At 47.7% G+C, this 27,042-nt stretch overlaps 1 protein-coding gene across 1 annotated transcript; it reads left to right on the top strand.

The window, feature by feature from the left end:
- Positions 1–143: 143 nt before the first annotated feature.
- Positions 144–23,671, top strand: Mgst2 (microsomal glutathione S-transferase 2). Its single transcript, XM_048424725.3, has 5 exons — positions 144–329; positions 3,531–3,630; positions 19,577–19,647; positions 22,969–23,050; positions 23,447–23,671. Exons 1-5 carry the CDS (start codon positions 272–274, stop codon positions 23,577–23,579), a joined length of 444 nt encoding a protein of 147 aa, XP_048280682.1. The 5' UTR covers positions 144–271; the 3' UTR covers positions 23,580–23,671.
- Positions 23,672–27,042: the final 3,371 nt, after the last annotated feature.

Raw genomic sequence — 27,042 nt, 5'->3', positions numbered from 1 at the left:
GTGTGTGTGTGTGTGTGTGTGTGTAGGGCGGGTCCAGGAAGGAACAGAGATGGCTCTGTGCCAGCTGGCCTTGTCTACCCTTGTGGTTTTCTGTTCCGGGGCAAAGGTTGTTACCTTTGAATCCCGCCTTTCTTTCTTTTTTTTTTTTTTCTTTCTCAACTCTGGCGATTCAACTCTGTTGACTCTGTAAGGGAACTAGACCAGCCCTCCAGGGTCCTAAGGCGCCTGTGCACTTCAGCTGGGTTCGGACAAAAACTGAAACAGACCGAAGATGGCGGGTGATTCAGTCCTGCTGGCTGTTGTCTCCCTTCTTTCTGTCTGTCAGCAAAGTAAGAACGTGGGGATCTTGTGTGGGGTGTGTGTGTGTGTGTGTGTGTGTGTGTGTGTGTGTGTGTGAGAGAGAGAGAGAGAGAGAGAGAGAGAGAGAGAGAGAGAGAGTTTGCTCTAGTGTTTGGGTTTCATGCCTGTTGTGTGTGTTTGGGTTGTAGTCCTGGGTGCCCAGCAGAGCCTAGGTTGCTGATGGTGGCTGCATCATCCTTCCCTGCAATGCATGTTCCAGAGGTTAGTTCTCACAGGGCTGTGGTGGCCTCAGAGCCCAGTGACTCTGCGTGACAGTCCACATCCCAGCTCAGAGGAGCCTTAGGAGTTGCAGGCGGGGACGTGAGCCCGTGAGAGAGGCGATGACAAACATCCATTATGGATGTTCACCAGGAGAGTGTTCCTGTGTCTAAACTTGGCTGTAGGCATTTAGTGTGTTTTCTTAGAGAAACTGCCCGTGGCAGATGTGATCACTAAGGTAAAGTTCTGCAGAAACACGCAGCTTAGATCCAGCCATGAATTCTAAACATTGCAACATCTCCCTACCTCCTGGGATGACTCCACACCCCTCTGCTTGGTTAAATGGAGGCTCTGTCTCTCCAGGAACCACAGTTACTCAACTCCTATCTGCCCTACATGCTTAGCGAACAGAGTTTCTTACCAGGAATGCCTGCTTATTCTTCCTGGGGTGTACTATCTGGAGCCAGGTCTGCGAGTGGGGGGACAGTGCAGGCCACACGCTGCAGGAAGCAAGAGGCGGTTATTATGCTCAGTGACCAAGTTCAGTCTTCACAGTCACTCCGTGGCCAGCCTGGCCAGTCTGCTTTGGGGAGGAGGGAAACTCTGAAACCTTCAGACACATGTTTTGTTTACCAGCTTTTGTGGAACAGGCAGGTGTTTGCTACGAACCAAAGAAGAACGCGGGTCTAAGCAATCAGTGTGTTCCGACTCTGTGATTGCAGAACGGGCAGGGGCAAGGGCTGCATCGCTCCACTCAGAGGCTCTCTCCCCACAGAGAGCCTTTTGTGTGCTGTCTGATGCCGAGGACACTGTGAACTGGGACCAGCAGTTAGGCAGTTCCCTGGAGAGGGAGGAAGGGGACAGGAAGGAAAGAGAGTGGGAAAATTATGTCTGTGATAGAAAAATGTTTCGTTGTTGGGAGCGGAGCCCAGAGAGACAGAGAGCTGCTGTTGAGCTGGCCACGCCAACAGATGTTTGTTGTTCACAGAATTCGAAAACGTTGTACCAAGGTACAAACAACTCAGGCTTTTAAGACAGATCTCAGGCAGGGTAGTCTGCCCTTCCCTGTTCTCAGCATAGAAAGTCAAACAGGATCCTGAGTAGGAAGGGCCTCCATGGTGACTGGCCCGGAATAGGTCCTTACCACTGCTCCTGTCCTGAACCCGTTACCTGCAGAGAGAAGCTGCCGGTGGAGAAGCGGCCCTCCCTGGGAAGGATCCATCTGGGACTGAGTGGGCATCAGTGGTGGCGGAGGGTTCTCCCTTTGCTATCCTAGCGCACAAGCATCCCCACCCCCACCCCAGGAGAGAGGAAAGATGGGCGAAACAAAGGTGATTGTGCCCAGGTGTGTAAGAAGAGAGATTCAGTCTTTCCACGGAATATATGAAATGGCTTCTTCACCGATATTGTGTGCCATGGACAACCATGATCTTCCTGAGGCCCTGAGCCCGGGGCTTTTACCCCAGAGGCTGGCGCCAAGCCCAAATATTCCTTTCCAGTGTGGGTGTTCACACGCCTCTCCCATTTACCAATTAAGGGCTTCACATTGGCTGGTGGAGCGGACAGGTGCCTACTGGCCGCAGTTCACAGTGTTAAGAGAAACTGACTTGGTTAGGATTAGGGTTAGGGGGAGTATTTGCTGACTCACAAGCCCTTTTGAAACCCTATGTTTTCTGCCACTGCTCATTGGTCAATCCTGGAGCACAGACCCTTCATTGTTTCCAGTCCCTAGGTGTCTCCTTCCCGGCTGTGAAACAAATTAGAAGCCGCAGGTGGGGTGGGCAGTGGTGGCCAGAAAGGCCGAGTTCCAATTTCCACCTAATAGACAGAGTCCCCCAGCTTTTGGAGCTACTGGCTTGTCCACAGTGATACTGCCCAGAACGGTTGGAAAGAATCAGTGCCCACCCCTCGCCTTCTGGATTGCTTCAGTACCAAGCCAGCACACGCTTAGAGTTGCCGCGCCAGCCCGGCAACGGTCGTTCTTCTGAGCGAGGGACGTCGGGATTAACACGCAACACAACTTCAGGTTCTGCAGACAAGCTTTTATTCCACTTTCTCACATAGTATATACAGCCCTCAGCAGGGGAGGCCAAGCCAGCAAAATCAGGAAGCTCATCACTGTAACTCAAAGGCTTAGGGGTAAACATCCTTAGAAACATTGCTGAAAACAACAGATTGTTCCTGTTTTTGACCAAGTGCAAGAGTGCAAAACAGATCAAGTGGGGGTGCGAAGGCCTGTCCTTTAGGGACCCAACAAGAGTGTCCATTTTCACAGTTTAACTCCTAAGCAACAGCTTACTGGGCACCAAAGGGAAGGAAAGGAGCCCTCGAAGGGAGCCCTTCCTAAGCCAGGCTCAGTCCTGACTTACCGTTCAAAGGGCAGGTGAGTTCTGAGTTAGGAGAAAAAGCTTCTCCACAAGTGCTCACTCCAGAGAAACTGAAGCCACAAACTTGGTGTGGGATTTTTAGACCGTCAGTGAGTCAGAAGTAAATGCTGAGATGCTAAAGCGAGACCAAGTCATGTTTGAGGCCACAATTAAGGTCACGAAACCATGGGAGCTAACGGGAAGGGGAAAGATGGACAACAGGAGGTAATAATGAACTAAGGAGGAGATGAGGGAGCCGGAGATGATAATTCAGGTGGTAAAGAACTTGCTTTGCAAACCCAAGGACTTGAGTTTCATCCCCAGAATTCATGTCAAAACAAAATAAAACAAAACACGCTGGACACCGCGGTGCAGGTTTGCAATCCCAATGCCAGGGAGGCAGAGGCAGCTGGGTCCCTGGGGCTCACGGGGCAGTGTGTTTAATTTGATGATTTCTAGTAGGTCGCCATGGTACTCACCTGTACTCACACTTTGCTGACGACCCGTGGTGTGCCACATAGGTAGCCATGGTACCCACCTGTACTCACACTTTGCTGATGACCCGTGGTGTGCCACACTTTAACATGACATTCCTTTCCTTTGCAGCTTATTTTGCTATAAGTGTTGGACAAGCAAGACACAAATACAAGATTTCACCCCCGGCAGTCTCGGGGTCCCCGGAGTTTGAGAGAATATTTCGTGCACAGTAAGTAATGCTTCTCAAACAGGCAGGTATTGTTTTTAATAAAGTTGTTCCATTTATTAGACTCGGGAGTCAGATGTTGGGGTAAAAACCTGCTGGAGGGCTGGAGAGATGGCTCAGTGGTTAAGAGCACTGATTGTTCTTCCAGAGGTCCTGAGTTCAATTCCCAGCAACCACATGGTGGCTCACAACCACCTGTAATAAGATCTGGTGCCAACTTCTGACCTGCAGGGACACATGCAGGCAGAAAACATTGTATACATAATAAATAAATAAATATAAAAAACCCCTGCTGGATCAGAGAGGTTGGGAAACAACCTGCTGACCTTTCTTTTTGGCCAGAGACCCAGCAAGAGATCATCTTTCCACTCATCTCAAACCCAAAACAGCCCATGGATCTTTAAGTGCCTCCCTATCCTTCCCGTGTATCTCTATCCATCTTCCTGGCTTCTTTGCATTCTCTATGGCTAATTCCTTCTAGCTAGTTGCTGGTCCCAGCCACCTGATCCAAGGTAGATTTTAGCACAGTTTTGGGGGTGCACAGGGCAATCAAATATTCCAAAACAGGCAGAGTAGCCACAGACAGACAGATTCTGATTAAGGAAAAGAGTAACAGAGAAGGCCCTAACGTTCATTTTCAGTTGGCAGCCGCAAGTCACTGTGCGCCAGTCTCAGGCTCCACTATTATGAGTGTCCAGCGTACATCGCTTTCCCAACTTCAGAACAGATTGCGTAGGTCTGTCTATTTACCCAAAAGGCTGCGGCTGGGGAAGAGCGGCCATGTCTCTCAAGCACGGTGGCTTGATCAGAGACTTCTCCGGCCCCAGGAGGGTTCAGTAGATTCAAGTGGAACTATTTTATGGTTTCTTTTCTCCTTCTGCCAAGTTCTCAAAGAACCATTTTCTGAAATCCGAGCTGCCCCGAATCACATGCATTCTCAGTGGTTTTGATTGTCCTGTGCTGCCTGCCTTTTCAGACGCAAACAGAGTCTTCTGTCAAAAACACCTTGCACTTTCCTGGAGAAGGTAGGGTACCCTTCATATGTCACCCCTAAAGCCTAGTGCTTTGGAAATCTTTGCTTTGATCAATACTTACTCATTGCTGCATTCTTTCCTTAGTATTCATGATTTCCTTTTTATGTCCATGAGTAAGGTTCATCTAATGTTTTTCTTGTATAGTTCTTGTCTCATTTTGACTATTAAAAAAAATTACACCCTGAATTCAGTTTGGTAAGGCAAGACCCCTGACAGACAGCCTCTTGGCTACCCTCTTTCTCTCAGAAGTTGACAGACTGTTGTCTCCCTCGGCTGCAACGTGTACCAGGAATGTGGCCAGAAGACAATTTTAAGTAACATCAAACCATACAAGGAGAAGTCATTCCCATCCTAGCTGTCTTTAAATACTTTTGGTGTGTCAAGTAGCAAAGTGTTGGTTTGGTGCCAGCGTGTTTTACACCTAAAAGTAAATGTTTATTTTATCAGCCTGTGCACAGCCTGGGAGGAGAGTGGAATGACAGTCTTATTACAAGTCCCTGTCCCTTGTGCCTGCCAACACTGTGATTTCACTGCTGTTTGTTGGTCCACAGTTTCAGGCCTTACTAGTTTAAGTCCTTTTATGAAACAATGTCACACCATTCTCTCTTTTTAGTCCTGTAGTTGGTCTGTAGTCACCTTGTTGCCTTAAACCTGGAGCTGGGATTTGTACCTTTGTGACTGTGGAAACAATGTTGGGAATGGAGCTACATGGTGTTCTGTGGTTATAGTTTCTTCTTGTGCAGATTTTATTTTTCTTTGGGCTAATAATTGCTTCTTTGCTGCTTTAGTTTCTTTCTTGATTCTTCTATGAAATTGAGAGTCTCTCCTCTGAGCACTTTCAGACACACTGGTAATCTGCTAACATCCTTTCTCGGCTTTGAGTCACTGTGCCTGAATCCCCCCTTGTTTTGCTACAGTGTAGAAGATGCTCTTCAGAGCGACTGTATGGCTGTTATGCTGGGTCTTCCCATCGCCCTCCTAGAATTTTCTTATACTCTGGATTTGGATCACCTGCTACCTATTTTTTTTTTCTCTCTCTCTCTTAACTTTTGTCTCTTGTTTTCACGGAACATTTGCTAGCTTTCTGTACAGTGATCAATACGTGAGATCAGCAGCTGACAGAGAAGAAAGATTTACTTTGGTTCCCAGCTTCAGATATCCTGATCCGTTGGCTCTATTGCTTTGGACACGGGTGGCGCATACACCATGGTGGGAGCGTGTGGTGGGGGCAAACCGTGTTCATCATATAGGCAGATGCAGCAAAGAAAGAGTCTGGGCCCCATCGTCCCTTTCAAGGGCATCCCACCAATGACCTACACCCTGCTACTACGGTACCCCAATCCCTGAAGATTGAGCCACCAACTCTGTAACATATCGGCCTGTGGGGGCACTTTCAGATTCATGCTAGGATACCCTGACTAAAAGCTTACTGAGAGGTCTCAGGTCTGTAGAATTTTGAGGTTTATCCTGTTTGGATACAGCCTACCCAGCCTCACACCCCCGATGGCCTGGGTAGGTACATATTTCCATATTAAAGGGATTGTATCTTCAGAACTGTGAGACAATTGCTCCATCACTTTCTAGTATCTTTGGGTATTGTTGATATTTGTCTTTTAGGCCTTGCCATGTGGTGTGGGGACAATTGAGAGGCTCTGGGGTGCTCTGTGCTCCCACAGACCTCTCCTGAATTACATCATGCTGAACCCCAGAGCAGGTCTCCTTATGGTCCAGAAACTCATGTTCTCCTGTCCCAGATTAAAAAAAAAATCCTCTCCAATTTCTTCTTCGTGTTTCTTTTCTGAAATGTGCTGGTTGCTCTTGAGTTGAGTCTTTCATTTTCTTTCATCTCAAGCTCTCATATTTGGGTGCTCTTATTCTTTCTGTAGAAATTTGGGGAACAGGTTTTGGAGATAATCATTTTAATAATATCAAACCACACAAGGTAAGTCCTGCCTATTTCAATTTCCCAAGTCCTTATGGTCTTCATGTTCAAGTTATTATCTATTTTGAACTTTGTCTTTCATTCTACAATTAAACAAAACTACCCATGTAATATTTATGAGTATCTCCATGTACTATGGCTTATCTTGTATCCGTGAACAAACCAAGAGCCCTCACCCTTTTGGGGGTGTGCGGCCAAGGGAGACAAAGGTCAACACCAGTCGGATTTCCTTGGCAGAGGTTTGCACTCTGAAAACCTCATAGGAGAGCCTGGGATGGGACGCAGCCGCCTGAGCTGGGGTGGACTGCAATCTGAACGAGGGTGGCTGCTGTAAGCAAGGCCAGCCTGAACTTCACAGTGACACCCAGTCACCAAGAGTTGGGGACAGAACTCAGTGCTGAAGTGATTGTCTTGGGTACAGATAGCCTTGGGTTGCGCCGCAAAATTACACCGCCAATCTCGAACCAAAGAAAACCACAAAAGAGATGAAAGAAATCCCCAAGTCAGCCAACCCCAACCACTGATTCATAAAAAATTAGTAAGTGGCACGTGCAGAGGCTGAAGGTGGGGCCAGAGATGGGTTCATGCTCACAGAGTCACCTTTATAAAGTCACCTTTCGAGGAGACCTCAGTTCCCCTCACTTTGCCTCTGTTGAACTGAGAACTGAGTGTGGGCGTGTGCGGCTTCCAGCCGGTTAGATCTGAGGGCCACTTCTCGGCTCTACTTCCTCCTCTTTCCTCACATTTGATTCTCTTTCATGGTAGTGTTTTCTCCCTCCCTCCCTTCCAGTAACCGGGCTCCTTTCGTCCTAGAAACAAAGTTGGGCACCATTCCCAAATGTTTTTCCTGAAGTTATTTATAAAACAAGTACACAAGCCCATTTCATTTCTCAAAACTTAATTTGATTTTTCTGCTTAACTACAGTAGGACAGGCATAGGGTTAAAATAATATGCCCATGACCGGCAGTGGTGGCACACGCCTTTAGTTCCAGCACTTGAGAGGCAGAGGCAGGTGGATCTCTGAGGTCAAGACCAGCTTGATCTACAGAGTGAGTATCAGGACAGTCAAGGCTACACAGAGAAACCCTGTCTCAACCCGCCCCCCCTTCCCAGCCCCACCACTGCAAACCAAAACCAAACCAAACCAAACCAAAATGCAATGACAACATCTCACCCTTCCCCTAAAAAACCTCAAAAAACTAAAAGCAAACCCTCGTAATAGCAAGAGGAATTTGGAGCCAGAATATAGCTTGGTGGAGGGGGCAAGCAGAGCAGTCCCATCCCATTCCCTGTTTTCTCTTGGATTTTCTGTAGCACCAGTTAAGTTCTTGCCTTGAGTTCAAAGGTTCGGGACAAATCTGGCTAACTCAGATTCCATTTATCAGGAATACGGCACGTGGACTCCGCGAGGTACCTGGCAGGACTCCCTGGGCTTACCAAGTCTTTGCAAAGCCAGCGTGCCTCTCTATTTGTGTCCACGTTGACTTCCTTGAATTCCGAGGAAGGAACACACTCTGTTTCTTCCTGTCCCGGGCTGAAGCACGTATCCCCTCTAGCTATCCTTGACTCTCACAGAAAGGCTGGATTTTCCTATGTTTCTCTCTACCGCACAGCCCTCAGAGCGGCCGAAGTGTGCAGAGCCACTGCTCAGCCTTTCTCTGAGTAGAAATTCCATCTCTCCAGAATCACTTCGCGATCCTCTGAGTGCGGCTCCAGTGTGTCTCCTGCACAGGTCTCTTCAGGCTGTCAGTTGGGAGTCATCTGTTGGGCAGAGACGGCTGCAATGGTGTCCTGGCATCCCAGGGCTGCTGGCCAGACTTCCCTCCCTGAGTCCTTTCCCCTTCATCCCGGGAGCAGCCTTGGAGGTGACTAGAGGTTTTCCTGAGTCACAATACAATCTTTCTAAAATTATAAAAACAGCAACCACAATTTTCTCCAGGGCCATTTTTATGTTATTGCTGGAACTTAAAAAATTCTATCCTAATTCAAATGCCTTGATGGCCTTAGATTAAAGGCGTTTGTAAAAATCTACAAAGTAGGTCCAAACGGTAAATTGGTAGCTGCAGTTTAAACATTTCCTGGGCCAGAGAGATGACTCAGCAGGCAAAGATAAACCTGATGGCCCAAGTTTGATCCCAGGACCCTCAAGATGGGAGCAGAGAACGGATGCCTGCTGAATGCTCTGACCTTGGCGTGCACTGTGGCAGGCAAGTGCACATGCTCACAGGCCTGTGGACTTGCACACAGACACACAGACATACATAGACACACAGACACACACACATAGGCCTGTGGACTTACACACAGACACAGGGATACAGACATACAGGCACACAGAGACACACAGAGACACACATAGACCCACAGACACACATAGACACAAAGACACACATTCACAGGCCTGTGGGCTTACACACAGACACAGAGATACAGATACACAGACACACACAGACACACATGCACAAGCCTGTGGACTTACAAACACACAAACATAGACACACACAGTCACAGAGACACAGACAGACAGACACACACACACACACTCAGGCCTGTGGACTTACACACAGATACAGATAGACTCAGGCACACACACACATAGGCCTGTGGAATTACACAGTCACACACATACAGAGACACACATAGACCCCCCCCCACACAGACAAACAGACACACGCACACAATAAATGTAAAAGAGCCAATATTTTCCCTCTGAATCTGTCTCCACAGGGAAGGGAGATGAATACCTGACCAGTTCTCTCCTGTGTTTGGGCCACACTATGGAGCATCTCTTTATTTTCCCTGGGGTAGGGGAAAGTAAGCTCCAATCTTGTAGTTTCTTTTCTAAAAACCTTAAAAAAAAAAAAAAAACTTTGGTTGTTCCCGTTAGAATAAAAAGTTTACTGTAATGAATAAGCCTGGATCCCAGAGTACAAACGCTGCCAGTCCAATGTACAGCAGGGGTTTCGTTGGTGCCGGGTGGGACGGAAGGACAGCTTCCCTCTTTGTTTAATGCTGGTCACCTGAGTTCCAGACCCAAGTTAACCTATGCACATGCAAACTGGCTCATCCTGAATCCAGCTACTCCAGGAAGATTGGCCCGTGCATTCTCTGCTGTGGTTTGTGTCTGTTGTTTTATTCTGTGTGTGTGGGCATGCGCCACAGCGCCCGTGTGTCGTCAGAGGACAAAACTCAGGATTTAGTTCTTTCCGACCCTGGCGACTGAACTCGGGCTTCCACAGTGAGCTCCTTTCTCACAGAGCCTTCTTTTACAGGCCTCACAGGTTTTATCTTTTTTTTTTTTAATTTCATTGACTCTATGTTTTTGTTTTAAAGCAGGATCTCGCTATATAGTCTACACAAGTGTACAAGCGACAGAGGAGGACATCTAAGGTGTGCTGTTCTGTGTGCTTGTATGTGCAGAAGTGCACATGCACGTATGTACACACACACGTGCACACAGGGGGCAGAAAAGCACATCAGGTGTCCTGTACTGTGTGTGTGTGTGTGAGAACATGCTTGCACACACACACACACGTGCACACATGAGGACAGGGAAGAAATCAGATGTCCTGTTCTCTGTATATGTATGTGCAAGAACATGCTTGCATGCACACACATATGTGCACACATGAAGATAGGGGAGGAATCAGGTATCCTGTTCTCTGTGTGTGTGTGTATGTGTGAGACCATGCTTGATTGCACACACACACACACACACACACACACACACGGGAATGGGGAGCAATCAGGTATCCTGCTCTGTGTGTGTGTATGTGTGAGAGCATGCTTGTGTGTACACACTCATACATGTGCACACATGGGGACGGGGAGGACATCAGGGTCCTGTCCCACCACTCTCCTTTTTCTTCCTTTAAGATAGAGCATTTCACTGGCCCCAGACCTAGGCTGGTAGCCAGCAAGCCCCAGTAGGTCACGTCTCTGGCCCTCACATTGCTGGACATTAAGGTGTGCACACAGCCACAACTGTGTCTTTGCTCTGGTCTGAGCATTTCCAAGGAGGCTTACAATCCTGGGTTCAGCTGGAAGCTCTACAATGCCCTTTACCCACTGAGTTACATAAAGCGGGTGCCCAAGACACTGAATGGCTCTGGTGACTTCAGTGACAGGCAGGGTGGATTTGGAGAGCTCTAAGTCTTGGCCCTCGTGTGTTCACCCTTCTACCAGCAGGCTCAGTTGCTGGGTGGCAGTTAGATTTCAGCACTGCTGCTACCAGGCTCCATTTCCTGCTGTATTCCCATAGGGGACTTCCCCTAAAAGGAACAAATAAATTAATTAACTGGTTAATTAATTAATTAATATTTTTAACTTTTTGATGCTCTCACTAGGTAGCTCAGGTTGGCTTGAAATATCCTGCTTCAACCTCCTCAGTGCTGGAACTCCCGGCCTGGACCACTGTCCTGTACAGAGCAAGGCAGTGAGTTATCTGCCTATACGGCACCTCTAACAGTCCTTTTCTCACTCCAGAGGCCTTCTCGGGGCATGATGAGTGTTACTCTGCCCCTTCTGCTAGAGTCATAACTCAAAGGTCTTCTTGTTCAACTTCAGACCGAGGTCAGGCACCTGTGAATTTGCAGTGGCTGAGTCAAAGTGAGTCAGCAAAACAGGAGGGAGAAAAGGAAGCAGAGAGAGAGATACTTGAAAGAGAAACAGTTTTAAAAGCCTCCTTGAAATGCCTGGCCTGTTTTTATTTTTAAAAGCTCTCCTACAATGAGCATGGGGTTGGGAGGGTTCTAGGGTCGGTCAGTATGTCTCCATCCCCAGCTTTTTGGAATGAGGTTGTTGCACACAGAAGTTCATGTTGTATGCATAGGAGTCTGTCAGCTAGAGGAGGCATTGAGGAAAGTTTCACACCAAAGGGCTTCCCTTGCAGCAAGAGGGTTACCCTAAGTGATATAGTTTTTGAGAATGATAGCACCAAGTTGGCCCAAGTGGGCATGGCCCAGGGGCTTAGGATGTCTTAGTTATTTTTCTATTGCTGTAACAAAACACCACGATCAAGGCAACTTACAGAAAAAAGACTTTACTGGGGCTCACAGTTCCAGAGGGTTTGAGTCCGTGACCATCATGGTGGGGATCATTGCAGCAGGCAGGCAGGCATGGCGCTGGGCCAGCAGCTGAGAGCTTGCATCTTGATCCACAAGTAGGATGCAGAGAGGATTAACTGGCCTGGCATAGGCTTTTAAAACCTCAAAGCCTACCCTCAGTGACATTCTTCCTTCAACAAGGCCACACCTCCTAATTCTTCCTAAACAGCTCCACCAACTAGGGACCAAGCATTCAAACAGATGAGCCTATGGGGGCTGTTTTCATCAAACTACCACAGTGGGTGTTGGGAAGTCAATGGTCACTAAAAGCCAACCTGAAACAGTGATGCTTTAGTTTCTTATAACATGAAGGGCCGGCTTGTTGGGGTATCTGTTCCGCCCGATACCCCACAGCTGGCAAACCCCAAAGAAAATCACACAGAGGACTCCATAAGATTATAAACTGATTGGCCCATTAGCTCAGGCTACTTATTAGCTCTTATAACTTATGTTAGCCCATTATTTTTATCTATGTTAGCCACACGGCTCAGTATCTTTCTCAGCGTGGCAGCTCACGTGTTGCTTCTTCAGTCGCCTGGGCAGGACTGTGAGGAATGGGCTTCCTCCTTCCTAGTCTTCCTGTTCTCATTGCCCTGCCTCTACTTCCTGTCTGGCTTTCCTGCCTATACTTCCTGCCTGGCCAATCAGTGTTTTATTAAAATACACGATCGACAGAATACAGATAATTCTCCCACACCAGTTCCTTATTCCACACAGATGAAGATTAAAAAGTGGATGGGTAGGGGTTAGCAAAGGGAAGTGAGCTTTAGCGAGGGTCCCCAAAGAAAAGTGAGAGAAATTCTTCAGCGTGGGAGCAGTTCCCAGAGGAGAGAGAAGGAATCATCAAGTCGTTTTATGTATGTAGGAGTTTTGTTGTTTTTGTTTTTATAGGACTTATGGTAGAAACGAACAAAGATGGATGTAATTTCTGCTGCAATTGGTTAATTTTCTGGGCTATCATGGGCGAAGTCAACAATCCCCTCCCCCCAGCCTCCCCATGACATAACAGGGAGATAATAATGCTGTTTGCTCACTGTCCACCCAGTTAAGGGTGGCCAAAGTCCTCTCTTTGTTTGCCTCTGATTTACTCTTTATTAGCTACTGACCTTGGCTGTCCGATCGCTTAGCCTGCTAGCCACGGATCTTGCAGGTGTCTTGGGGGCTGTTAATTAAATTGTGCTGTCTTTGTTCTCATAGTTCATGAGCATCTTGATTCCCAGCTGCCAGGATGTGTCTACAGTCTTTCTTCTTGCTCACAGACAGGGCTGTGGTCTTGTGTGTGTGGGTCTGGGGTGGTCCTTTCTAGACTAGGTGAACATTTCTCGCTAGAAGTCTTTCTTCTCCACAATTTGCTTTGTTATATGAAAGGGCAAACATGCCTTGCATATGTCTCCAAGGAATAGGGTGGAGCTGGGGCATCAGGGGAGCCAGCAGGCCTGCGGACGCTCGGATGCTGGCTCAGAGCCCTGTCCCTCTCATCTGGTCGACACGGTTGCCTCTAAGTCTCTAGCCCTCTTATTTATCTTTCCCAGTGGTACTGACGTCACTGCTTTAAGCCTAATCTTTATATTACTCCTGTGCCTGTTCTCTGTTTCACCATAATATTTGTTGTTAAGACAAGCTTTTCCCTATAGCTTCTCTTCTCTTATTACTGACAGTGAGCTACTTCCTGCCTCTAAGTAACCCACGGAGAGGGAACAGTATTTCTTCTTCTATTTATATTTATCCTTAGAATTTCATCTTTTTGTTCTGTGTGTTCTGTAACACATACAACATTATTTTCTAGTTGAGTGTTCCACATTCTCAGAGATTTAACACAATGGAAGTTTACTGCTTGGTCCCTGCTCTCTCTGGGTGTCCCTGTGGGGGTGACTTTGACATAGTCATGGAGGTCCAGGCTCCTTCGCCCAGGTCCTCAGTCTCCTCTCTGCTGTTGCTATAAAGGGGGAATATAATGTAGCAATTACTTAACCCGGTGTCCCAGAAGAGACCTATCTGACTTCTCCCACCTTCCATTGGGACAAAGAAGGCTGGGTCCCGATAGAGCCCAGCAGGCTTCTCATGGTGATGCCCATGTATGTCCTTCCATGGTGACTTACATGTATGCCCTTCCGTGGAACTTCCGCGCAATCAGGAAGGTGTGGAGACTCATGTTTTAGGTTTGGAATTGCAGGGCCACGATGTGATATCCCCCCCAACTCCAAAACATGATCAAAGCTTTGTAATCTATTTACTAAGGCAAGGTCCCAGTGGACCTTGGATCAGAGGGTCTCCTGGCTCCCAGCTCTTGGACCCAGGTGTGAGTTTTCAGGGGCCACATGTGTACACGCCCAGGGACCCAGGCTCTCCAGCAATGGGGGCAATGAGGGCTTTCAGCAATGTTAACTGCCCAGTATCAGTCTCTACCAGAATATCACTGAGAATGGTGTGATTGCATCATGCCAGAAACACGGGCAGATACATTTGGATGTTTCCACAATGCCAGAAGGTAGGGAACAACACATTCACAGGCTACATTGTTTCGTTGGCTGCTATTTGCCAAGCTGGCCTGATTTTACCTTCTTAGCTGGCCATTGTTCCTTTACTTCAATGTTAATTACTAATATTAACTTGGAGATCACACATTATAACGCACAGCACACACACACACACACACACACACACACACACACACACACACTGCAGAATGATTACAAGATGTTAAGAAGACCACAGAGTTCATGGAGGCTTTGCTGGAGGCAGAGAGCCGATCCAGGTGCGAAGAGGGTTGGTATGTGTGATCAGATGAGCCATCAAGGAGCCCAACTGGATAGCTGCTGAAGGCGTGCAGAGTCCTGCCGCACAGGATCAATAGGGGTCATGCCCAGTTGAAGTCTAGGGACAGCTGAGGTTTTTTGCTTTTGGGTCCCTAGATGCACAGAGTGGTTGGTTGGTTGATTGATGGGTGGGGCTACAGCCAAAGCTGTACTAGGTGTCCTTCTTTTATGGGTCCAGATGAGGGTGTTACATCTTTCATTGGTCTAGTGCGGTTGGTAAGCCTTGGGCCTGTATTTTCTAATACAGTTTGAATCTTCCCAGGCACCCATGCGCTCCTGTTTTATTTTGGCAATGTAAAAGTGCTACCTTTGCACTCGGAGGCTGAATTTGCTTTCAGTCTGTGCCCCGTGGCTGGACACTATGGAGAACCGGCTGCAGACTGTGCCTTGCACAGGGTAATTCCAGCTTGCAAGCAGCCTTCGGCTCAATGTCAAGTGCACACGCCGAGGAAAATAGCTCTAGGTCCGCCCACGGACACCACCAGTGTCGAGGAACACAAGGCACACGAGGATCACCGTGCCCAGCAGGTTCCGTTCTTCTCAGGCTTTCCCCCTTTTCTCCCTTAAGCCTCACGTATCCTGAAACATTTTGGCACCAGACAAATCAGGGCATTGTACCAGGGTCTGTATTGATTTCAAATCTTAAATTCCACCTTCGGGAAAGGCTCTCAAGCGCAGGTCAAGCAGCACACTTGCTCCCCCTACTGGCCATCTAGTGAAGACCTTTTCAGCTTCTCTCCCTGGTGTGGAATTTGATGATGCCCTTGGTATCACCTGCTTAAAACACTTCCCCATATTTCTATAGGGGTCTCAGTGTGCAAAGAACTCAGGGTTATTGTGCAGTGGTGGCTGTAGCCAGGAAATGACTCTGCACAGTTCATTTTTCTCTACGTGGATGTAGGGGAGGAGACAGTCCACAGACAGTTAGCCCCAACTGTGCTGGTGAAGGGCAGCTGACACAGGACTTTCCCTCAGGGTGTCTCTAAGGAGAGGACAGGGCACGGCTGTGCAGGTGGTTAGAAAGAGGCTAAAATTGTTTCTGTATTAGCTGTTGTTGGCATAGGCAAGGCGTGTTCAGGACTTGGTCCCCTTAAGTTGGATGCATCTGTTGACAGTTCACAGTGGTGGCTGTCGTGGGGCACACCACACTTGATCATCATGCTGCGGGAGCTCTCGGGGACTCAGAGCTACTGCTGGTGGGCGAAGGGTATAATAGGCGCAGGATGGCAGTGAGCAGACAGAACGGGCCTCCAGGTGTTTCCGGGTAAAGCCAGGCTACCAGACAGCAAAGAGTAGGGACTGCAAGAGGCAGTCAGAGCAATATTTCTAATGTCTGAAAGATGATGAGGATGTATGATGGTTATTCCTTGTAAATGGCCTGGATTCAAGTTCATTTAGGAGACACGCCTCTGAGCTGCCTTTGAAGCTATTTCCCCAGAGATCTGGTGGAGGGGGCAGACCCACCCTGGATGTATTTGGCACCATGGGATGTGGTCCTCATCTAAATTAAAGGCAAAGATGGAAGAAGCCAACTGAGCAAGTAGCATTCACCTCTCTCAGCTTGTTGGCTGAGGAGGCCATGCGACCAGCGGCTCCACGCCGGTCCCCAGGCCTTCCCTACTGTGGTGGGCTCTGCCCTCAAACTGTGACACAAGACAAGTCCTTCGTCCCTTCAGTTGCTTTGCCAGCCACTTTGTCATGGCTACGAGGGGACTCAATGACACCCTGCACTCTAGTGGAAGCAAGGTTTGAGGCCTGTCTGCAAAGAAAGGCATGAGGTTGGGTGAGTTCAGGAGTGACTCCTGCTTGGAAGGGGACAAGGGACCCATTTCCTGGAGGATAAAGATGCAGAAGCTAGAGTAGCCAGCCTTACTACTCCAGGCCTTTCTTTCCCATGGCCACACATGGAGCTACAGTCAATTCTTGCCTGATCTCCATGGCCTCTACCCCCCCCCCCCCCCGCCCCGTGTCTTAGCACCGCCCCCCCCCCCCCCCCGCCCCATGTCTTAGCACCGACGTTTCCATCTTCCTGATTGCTTCCGGAAGTTGGGGTGTTCCCAATGACCCAGCCCCAGCCTTGATCAACTAAATGGTGGACCTCAATGCTGCACACGGTGCTCTCCTTGGGTGCTGGAACACTGTCTGTCCGTGGATGTCCTGGCTAGTTTTATGTCTGCTTGACACAAGCTTGAGTTATCTGAAGGGAGGGAACCTCAGCTGAGAAAATGCCTCCCAAAGACCAGGCTGCAGGCAAGCCTGTGAGGCGTTTTCTTAATTAGTGATCAAGGTGGGAAGGCCCGGCCTATCATGGGTGGTGCCATCTCTGGGGTGGTGGCCCTGTGTTCTATGAGAAAGCAGGCTGAGCAAGTCATGGGAGCAAGCAAGTAAGCAGCACCTCTCCATGGCCTCTGCACCAGCTCCTGCCTCCAGGATTCTGCTCTGTGTGGGTCCCTGTCCTGACTTCCGTCAGTGGTGAACAGCAACGCTGAAGCGTAAGCCAAATAAACCCTTTCCTTCCCAACTTGCTTTCTGGGTCCTGGTGTTTTGTTGTGGTAATAGAAAAGACACCGGGCCAAATCCCGGAGCTGCTCTGGGTGCTACAGTGGGAGGAAGTGAGGTTCAGGGTCCCCTCACCTTGTCACCTGAGGCCTGGTACTGCCCTTCACAAAGCTGAGGCATCCACACCCAGGCTGCTCTCCACTAAGGAGTTTCTTCAGCTAGAGCAGGGAAAGACCCGCACAGCCCCGCCATTCTCATTTCTCTCTTCTTCTGAGAGACTTTCTTCCTCTTTCAGGCAGGGGTGCGAAAACACCTCAGCATGTCAGCCTCTGTGGACAAACCCTAAAGAGACCCCAGCCTCCCTGACTGGTCTCCTGAGTGGAACCAGGGTGTGGCTGGGAATCTCTACCTGTCAATTGCAACACCGAGGCCAATAATTCACTGCAAGGAAAGTCCTCAAAGAGACTTCTGTGACCGATGCTTCAGAGGCGTTTAAAACGTCACCGCTGATCTGAGTAAGGAGACGTGGAGAAACGCATCTGGAATAATTTAGGGGGTATGAAACCTAACAAAAAGGATGGGGCCATTGTGGCATGTTTCCAAAAAAAAAAAAAAAAAAAAAAAAGGCCAGAAAATTGCGCTGACTGTGGCAAGAGCTAGAACCCTCCTGCGCGCGCTGTTCCCTCTTGCTCCCTGGGAAAGGTTCCATGGGTCTAGCCAAGGAAAGGAAAACGCGGAGAGATAGGTTCTTACTTTTAGCTAACTGCCATTACTCTTCCTGTGGAAATGCAGAGAGTATCTTTCACTTACCCTATCAGAGCTCCTTACAAACTTACGAAACCATCAGAAGCAAAGCCATGCCAAGGATGCAGAGGAAGAAACAGCCTAGTCACTTCTCTGAGCACCAGAGGGCCACACCTCTGGCTTGTGCTACGCTCCAGTGTGCTTCCTTGGGCCTCAAAGTGATAACGAGATGAGACAGAAGAAAGCATCTCTGCATTAGTACCGTTCATCTGCCATTTCCAGGCCCCTAGAGAGCAAAAGGGGTCCTCATTGTTTCTGTTGGTGAGGTTAGGGCTTTCTCCTTGCGCTTCAGGATGCTGCGTCGGTCATGGCCTGTACATGTGGGCAGGACCCGTCAATTATTCACTTTCCTTATTTATACCGAAGGGGTAGTGATTGTATCTAGAGCCTGTACACGCCAGGAAAACATCCCAACACTAGCAAACAACCCAGGCCTTAAAAAAGATTTTATTGCTATTTTTATTTATGTGTATGTGTGTGTCTCTGTATACATGCACATGTGTATGGGTGCCTACAGAGGCCAGGAGAGGGCACTGAGTGTCTTGGACCTGGAGTTACAGGTGGTTCTAAGTCCCTTGACATGGCTGTTGGGAACTGAACTTGGGTCCTCTATAGGTACTAAACCATCTTCTCCAGTGTGCCCCCTCCCTCCATTTCTCTAGGTTTCATTTTGAGACATGGTCTCACTAAGTCGCTCGGGTTGGCCTTGAACTCACTCTATAGCTCAGGCAGGACTTGAACGTACACATCTGCCTCAGCTTCCCAAATAGCTGAGATGGCGGGCGTGTGTCACCAGGCCTCAGAAAACACACGTTATTCTTACTCACGTGACTTCAAGGGAAGCTGAAATGACTATGGAGAGCTCTGTCTTCTCCGCTTGTGCTATCTGTTAATAACACGGAGCTAACCTGGCCACTATTTCATCTCATCTTTCCCCGTCTCTGCTATATAGAGAAGAGCTAATTGTAGCTCTGGGAGAACTCTTCCCTTGTGCTGAAAATAGTATCAAAATTTCCATCTGAGTTTCCCGCAAGTAGAGGCAATTTGATGCTACTGTCTGCTAGTTTTACTTTTTACTCCGGGTCTCTGATTGTTTTGCCTCCATGTATATCTGAGCAGCACTCGTGTGCCTGGGGCCCACAGAGGCCAGAAGTTATAGACAGTTGAGAGCTGCCATGTGCATGCTGGGAAATGGACTCATGGCCTCTGCAAGAGCTGACAGCGATCTTCAAATCCCATCAGTCAACTGGCTCTCGGGTCTTTCTTCCCACTGCCTAGAATGAGAATGAAATGCGTTCATTTCTCTTCTTCAGAAGGTTTAAGGGGAAATATTTAAAGACAACCTGAATGTTCTGACTGACTCAAGTGAAAAGCTATGGGTGTCAGGGACTTTTTAAGAAGAAACCTGTTTAATAGGAGCTGAGTAGTCTCTTGGGGAACTCGGATAAGGTGCAGAACGACATTCAGGCTCAGGAGACCTGTCTTCTAGAAAGGAGCCATGACTTGCTCCACTAATGACAAAATTTGCGTATAGGAGAATGGTTTTGCCCGACTCTGCGCTTTGAGCAATGTTGAGTCTCACCTCGAAGGACTCTTTTTAAGTGGAAGGGCCCTTTAGATTTCTTATGTAAGTTCTTGTATTATTTCTGTTTGAATGGATTGAACGCTCACCTGCAGAAGGAAAACCAATGCATTAGTGTGTGTTTCTTCATGAATTCAACTTCACCTTTATTCTTTTCTCCCTGCAGACAAAATTCTTTGGAGTCTTATCCCGTATTCATCCTAGTACTGTGGCTGGCCGGATTGTACTTCAATCAAGGTAATTATAAGAACATGCCATCTCATCCCAAAGATGACTGTGATGTTTAAACACGATTAAGGGGCAGATAGCTGACCACACTGCTACTGATGCTGGAAATGACTTTAAATATAAGAAGCAATGCCTGTGTACGTTCAAGTCCTAGGTGGGCTCACATGGGCTTCATTATAAGTTAGTTCAATAATTAAAAATAAACCCAAACACTAGCAGTCGGATACAGGAGTAAATACCCGAGATTCCAACACTCAGGATCTAGAGACAGAGCTGTATAGTGAGATTCTGTCTCAAAAAGCAAGGGTTAAAACTAACCTGGGCTCACAGAAGTTCATAGGGGTCCATAGCGGTTCATAGAGATTTGACTGACAACCAGGGAGCCTGCATGGGACTGGCCTAGACCCTCTGCATATATGTGACAGTTGTGTCTTCATGTGGGACTCCTAACCGTGAAAGCAGGGGCGTCTCTGACTGTGTTGCCTGCTTTGTGGACCCATTCTTCCTACTGTATTGCCTATCCAGAATTAATAGAAGAGGAGGGGCCTAGTTTTGCTGCAACTTGACAGGCCATGGGTGGTTGATATCCACGGGAGGTCTGCCTGTCCCTGAAGAGGAACAGTGGAGGAGGAGTGGATGGGGAAGTGCAGCGGGGAGGAACTGGGAAGAGGGTAAGAAGGGGAAACTTTGACTGGAATATAAGAAACAGCAACAACAGCAGCAACAAAGCAAAGGTTAACGTGGCTCAGTGGAAGAATACGTGCCTGGAATGTACAGGGCCAAAGGGTTTGGATCTGAGCATCCTCCTATTCCCCAGCATAAGTATCTTGGACGAAGAGGATTCATTCAAGGTCGTGTGGCTGTAGACCATACACAAGTTGAAACAAAACTATATGCTAGAGGGCTGGAGAAATGGTTCAGTGGTTAAGAGCATTGTCTACTCTTCCAAAGGTCCTGAGTTCAATTCCCAGCAACCACATGGTTGCTCACACCTATCTGTAATGAGGTCTGGTGTCCTCTTCTGGCCTTCAGGCATACACGCAGAAAGAATATTGTATACATAATAAATAAATAAATAAAATATTTAAAAGAAAAACAAACTATATGCTAGATACCCAAGGATAAAAGTAGCGTGGGCCTTGTCTTCAAATCTAATAATCCGATTTAAGAAAATGATCAGACACAGAAAGCAATTCACTTCCATGACAACCATGTTTATGGAACACTTACTGTGTGCCAGGTCATTGCTTGAAGCTCATAGATTCGTAGGATTTAAAACTTCCATATGAAACAGAGTCAACAATTGATTTCTACTTTCCATGTGAGGAAACTAAGACACACAGACGTTACGTTGTCCAACTTATTTACCAAAGTGGAGAAAATCTTGCATTCAAGGACATAGCAGGTCTATTGAATTTGTTCCAAGGGCCCAGAAGGACGTGGGGCTGCACTTTGGGGGCAGCAAGTCTGCAAGCATGCCCTTTCTGTTTAGCTGAAGTTTCTTTGGTGAGCTGAGGGCTTTGTGGACCCACAAATTTGGAGGTTGGACCTGTATGGACACCCTAGCTGGGGAAATAGAATCCCCTTTGATTCCTGGCAACTGTAATGGCCTCATTTGGGTATGCATCTGATTGCTAAGAGTTAAATAAACTAAAAGCCAGCTGCTTCGAAAGAACCTTTCATCAATCTCTCTCTTGCGATTTTTACTGTCGACCAAGGAATTTCAGATACAATGACCTTTAGAGAATGACTTTTAAACTTCACTCGGCTCACACTTTTGTTCCTTAATGGCACGAACGAAAGTGGCGGTTCCTTTCCATCTAAGGGCAGATTAACAACGAAGTAGGGAAGTGCCCTTAGATAATGGAATTCTGTCTCTGTCACTTGACCCCTCGGATTTTCCCATGATGGGTGGAATGAGGTAGACTGCCTAAGCAGAAAAGGGTTCTTAGGTATTGTCATTCTTTTCTCACCCAAAGTAAGTGGCCTACTAGACTGCTTCTGGCTGTTCACTGGCTTTGGGGGACAGCAATTCAGTGAGTTGGGATAGTAATTCTCAACAGGGAGCATGCCCAGAATCTACTGTAACATCCTCAGATGGTAGGCAGCTCTGTCATTACTCTGGGTCTTATCCTTTGGTGCCTGCTCCCTCCACAGTGTCCCCCAGAGTCCTTTCTAAGAAGACAGTTGGTGTGGGAGAATTGTCTGTATTCTGTCAATTGTGTATTTTAATAAAACGCTGATTGGCCAGGCGGGAAGTATAGGCGGGTCAACCAGACAGGAAGTAGAGGTGGAGCAAAGAGACTGGGAATATTCTGGAAAGCAGGAAGCTCCCTCCACAGTTCTGCCCAGACCACCGGAGAGAAAAGATGTAAGCTGCCCTGATGAGAAAGGTACTGAGCCGTGTGGCTAACGTAGATAATGATAATGGATTAATATAAGTTACAAGGACTAATAAGAAGCCTGACCTAATGGGCCAATCAGTTTTATAACTTATAGAGATCTCTGTGTGATTGATTTTCTTTGGAACTTGCCGGTTGTGGGGTACTGGGTGGGGCAGAAACCCCAGCTAGCCAGCCTTCATGTTACATATGGCACCCAACGTGGATAACTGCATCCACAGAAAGCCTGAGAAAGTTTGGGAAAGAATAGAGTAAAGCATGTTTTCTTGGTAGCAGCAATTTCTCGGGTCTGCTCTGCTTGCTAAAGGCAAGCAAATGCTCTCATCTAAGAGAGACTTCCTGACTCAGCTTTAGCTGCAAAACTTTGTAGCTCCTTTAAGAGGTCCTGCCATGAAACATTTAAACGGTGTTGATGAAAAGCTGAACTCATGCTTTTCAGTTTTCGGCCATAGCAGGAAAAAAGCTGTGCTGTTTTAAAATGCTGGCTTTCTGGGCCGTCCTGCCGGGGCAAACTCTGACCCTTTCATGCAGGCAGTCCGACTATCCTCAAGTCCGACTATCCTCAAGGTGTGATAGTACACACCTTTAATCCCAATGTCTGGGAGGCAGAGACAGGCTTTACCCACTGAGTCGCCTCACTGGTTCTCACTGCAGTTTTTAATTAGCAGTTGGCTGACCTTGAATTGTGTCGAAACCTTTTCCATGAGATCCTGACACACTTATTTCTCTTCTTGTGTGACCTGTGTATTCAAATATTTCACTTATAGAAAAGCTCTTTTTCTTTCATTGTCGTAAGGATTATTCATTCTGGCCACGTACATTTTGTCAGGAAATATTTTTTAAAACGCTTCCCCAGTCTCCACACTTAATATTTTGAGAAACATTCATGAAACCCCATGCATTTTCTTTATTTTTATCCCTTGCATAGTTTTGGCGTCTTGTCTGGGTCTCGTGTACCTGTATGCCCGTCACAAGTACTTCTGGGGCTACGCAGAAGCTGCTGACAAAAGGTAAGGAGAGCCAAATAATGGCATGTGTGTGCAAGGTGCAGCTGGTTGCATCTTCTGTTCCTGAGGGGATTAAGAACACATGGAGTATTGGTGAGCCAAGTGACCCCCGTTGCCTGGGGCCAGTCTTGCCAAACCACACGATCAGGTATAAGATGAGAAAATAAAAGCATGAATCTGCTCATTACACAAGCACTAAAGATCCCAGCAAGAACTCTGCATTGTTTCTAGAATATTTAGGTGGGGTAGCCATGTGTGCAGGGGGCTGGTTGACCCCAGTGGCTTGGCATCCCTTTTACTTTTTTATGATGACCTAAATATTTCAAACGGCCTATCGTTGAAGTTCCAGGCTCATGGTGGTCCCGTTAGTCACCTCACCCCTCCATTTTCATCCTGCAGGATCACCGGTTTCAAGTTGAGCCTGGGTAGTTCGGGCTTGTTGGTTCTCCTAGCTGCCCTAGGGGTAGCAAACAGATTCCTAGACGAATACCTGGACTTCCATGTTACCAAGAAACTGAGACATTCATCCTAAGTTTTCCTCTTCCCTCCCACGCGTGTTGAGGCTGTCACCAGTCTGAAGACAATGTGCTGTCATGTGCTAAATAAAACTTTTCAAACTTCTCATTTGTTTGTCTGGCTGTGGCTTTGTGGAAATACCCCCCTTTGCTACCTGCTTAAGAAGTATGTTTCTGGTGTGCCTGTCGACACCACTGGGGGGCATCAGTGTTGGCTCGGGCTTTGGAAGGCCTGTGGGAAGCAGAACGGTTTCAGGGAGAGCCAAGCTTGACCCATGCGCTGGTATCTGTGTCACACATCACTACAGCCTCTGGCACAGCTTCTGTCTCGATGAAGAGGTCCAGACAGAAGCAGCTCAAGCAGATAGGCCCTCAGCACTGGCTAGAGCAGAGCAACAGATGCCAGGACATATGAGCTAGCCAGAGAGGGGAGTCATCGACTAACTACACAAGACAAATGTGTACTTCATAATGAACGAAGGAAAGAGGTTACAGAGGTGGCATGGTGGTGAAGAGCCCGGATTGCACATCGAGAGGACCCGGGTTCAATTCCCAGCAGCTCACGTGACTGTTTCAGGGGACCCAACACCCTCACACAGACATATACACAGACAAGACACCGATGCACATAAAATAAAAGTAAATAAGTTATTTTTTATAAAGAATCTGAAAAAAAAGAACAAAGAAAAAAGAAGCATCATTTTAAGGATCCACCCAGAGACCTGGGTGTTCACGCCCCTTGGCAGAGGGAGGAAGGTCCTGCTGACAGCAGTGGCATCTGATCTGGCTTCCACTGCACATCTGTGTCTTGTGGGACTTGTGACGTAATTGAGGACACAGTGGAAGCCTACTGACTGTTCTCTCTTGATGTGCAGTCACGACCTGGCACCATTCACTTGATAATTCAGTTTTTCATCTGAGAACCGGGAGTGATTTCTGCTTACTGCCTCAGAGACCTTAGGAGGAGGACCAGGCTCCTCCACTGGACAGAGTCCCCTGTCAGCTGGGCATCGGCACCCTCCAGATGCCCATTACTGTGTTAGAATATGAATAATAGACAAGAAAGAAGAAGTAACAGCCCTTCCAGAATAGCAGGAAGAGCTAACAACCTCCCGAACTGTGGTGGACACCCCAAGGCACAGTGGTAAGATATTGACTTGAAAAGGGGATATTTGGACTTAAGTCCCAATCCCCCATTGCTAGGTGACTGACTGTGGACAAGGTACCCCTCAGTGGGAAGTTGTATGGCAGATACAGAGCATGCCAGGGTCACAAGACCATTGTCCTGTCACCTGCTGGACACAGCATAGGGCCCCAGCACTGGGCAGCTCTAAGCTTCATTTTCTCATAGGGAAAATCCTTTACAATGTCAAGCTACATATAGTTTTTTTAGCCCTACATCATATTTACTGCATTCACACGTCATTTGGAAGAAGAAAAAAAACTTTCCCAAACTTTCAATATCTCAAAATATTTTGTATTTAACTCGAGTATGCACACACATGTACACCCATGCACATGCACACAGATGGTTAAACACATGTGGAAACAGGGATTTGTTTTTTCTCTACTCCACTGCCATCGGAAAACTTCATTATTTTAATCACTACTAAATTGGGCCCTAGGACTCTGGGTAGAGCCGGCCTCCTCCACAGTAGATTCCATTTGTTTTTGGCCAAAATGCTGTTTTTGTGTTGTTGTTGAGACAGGGCCCTTGATTTTCTGATCCATCTGCCCCAACCTTCCCAGTGCCAGGCAGGCAGTGTCTGCTTAGCCTGACGGTTGTGCAAACATGTTCTGATGAGTAAATCTGACCCATTTTACACTTAGAAATCAGATTTGTTGCCGGAAAACCATGTCGCGAGAAGAGGGGCAGAGGAAGAGCCCTTCATGTACTAGAGACGAGTCAGAAGGAGAGCAGGCTGAAGGGTAGCGAGAGTCTTAATAAATCCTGGACGGAGAGGAAAGGGCAGTGGTGGGAGACCTTTGAGGGATGACTGCGACCACCTGGATGTGATGTGGAATGAGACTAAAAACCACCAGGGAACACGTGCTAACTGCTGGAGTCGTTTTAACGACACCGTGGTAAGGGCAGAGAGTGTTCTCTACCACAGCATGCTGAAGTGCTGCTGGAGGGGGCAGGGGGGTGGTAGTCACAGGCACGTGATTTGATTTGAAATACTCCCCAAATTCTGCATATTAAACACGGTTAAACTAATCAGGTGACCGTGGAGACACCCTTTCTGCTTCTCCGATGGTTTGGAAGTGTTTAATGTTTTAAACTCTTCAAGAGAAGCTGAAACAAATAAACCAGCAAACAAACAGGCAAAGCAGGCTTTCCATAGCTGGGAAGTTTCTTTGGTTCTGTGTTAGAGATGTGATGGGGGATACGGTGACTTTGCTGGACCATTAGTGATGGTCTGTCCCTGGTGGCCAGTGCATGGGCGGGGACACGAGGGCCCCTGAGTACATGGGAGCTGCAGCAGTTCCTCCTGTTTGCCCTTGGAAGTAGTGAGATGGCCGCTTGTGGCAGCTGGGGCATAGGGAGTATCAGAGTTAAGAATCCCATGTCCTTTGAACTGAACAAAAGAGAGAGGGGGAGAGGAGAGGGGAGGGGAGGAGAGGAGACGAGAGGGGAAGAGAGGAGAGAAGAAGAGAGGAGAAAGAGAGAGAGAGAGAGACAGAGAGAGAGAGAGAGAGAGACAGAGAGAGAGAGAGAGAATGAAAAAAGAAGACAATAAATCAAAAAGAAGCCAGAAAGTAAGCCATAAGTCACATGCCATAGCCTTATTCTTTCCCAGTAAGCTTTCTCCCACTTTGTTCCCATGGTTGGAACTCAAAAGATATATCAAAAATCACTAATGAGAAAAAGATCACCCCATTTATTCCTTGCCCCCACCTCCCCCTTTCTCAGACACAGTCCTCAACACAACTCACCTGAGTCTGGGGACGATCCTTAATCCACAAAGAAGCTGCACGTGTTTCATGTGCCCAGTGACTTCCAGGAAATCTAGAACCGTTGCCTCTTTGTCCCCTCAGGCATAGCTGCTCTGGGACTCCTTAACACCCAGGAGACCACACACAGGAAACAGGCTTTTTTTTTTTAGACAGGCTTTTACTAGGTCAACCAGGTAGCCTTACACTCTCAGAGATCCACTTGCTGCTGGGAGTAAGGGTGTTTTTTTCTTTTTCTTTCTTTGTGTGTGTGTGTGTGTGTGTGAGAGAGAGAGAGAGAGAGAGAGAGAGAGAGAGAGAGAGAGGCCAACAAGAGAGCAAAAAGCTGGCCTAGCAGGATAGTACTTCCGTGACTTGGATATGAACCACACATAGGAAGGAAAAGGGTAGACTCATGGTGACAGTTGCCATGCCAGCAATGTAGGTGACAGAGGGGAGGGTGTTGATAGTGCCCGGGGTGGTTGTTGCTACAGGAAGGGGAAAATGGTGGCAACCATATTTGTTACTGTTCATGGGTCGAGTGTT

Source organism: Myodes glareolus, chromosome 20, assembly GCF_982192425.1.
Source record: "Myodes glareolus chromosome 20, mMyoGla1.1, whole genome shotgun sequence".
NCBI classification, from domain to species: domain Eukaryota; kingdom Metazoa; phylum Chordata; class Mammalia; order Rodentia; family Cricetidae; genus Myodes; species Myodes glareolus.
Note: the sequence above shows the minus strand (reverse complement) of the source record. Positions and strands in the feature narration are given on the sequence as shown.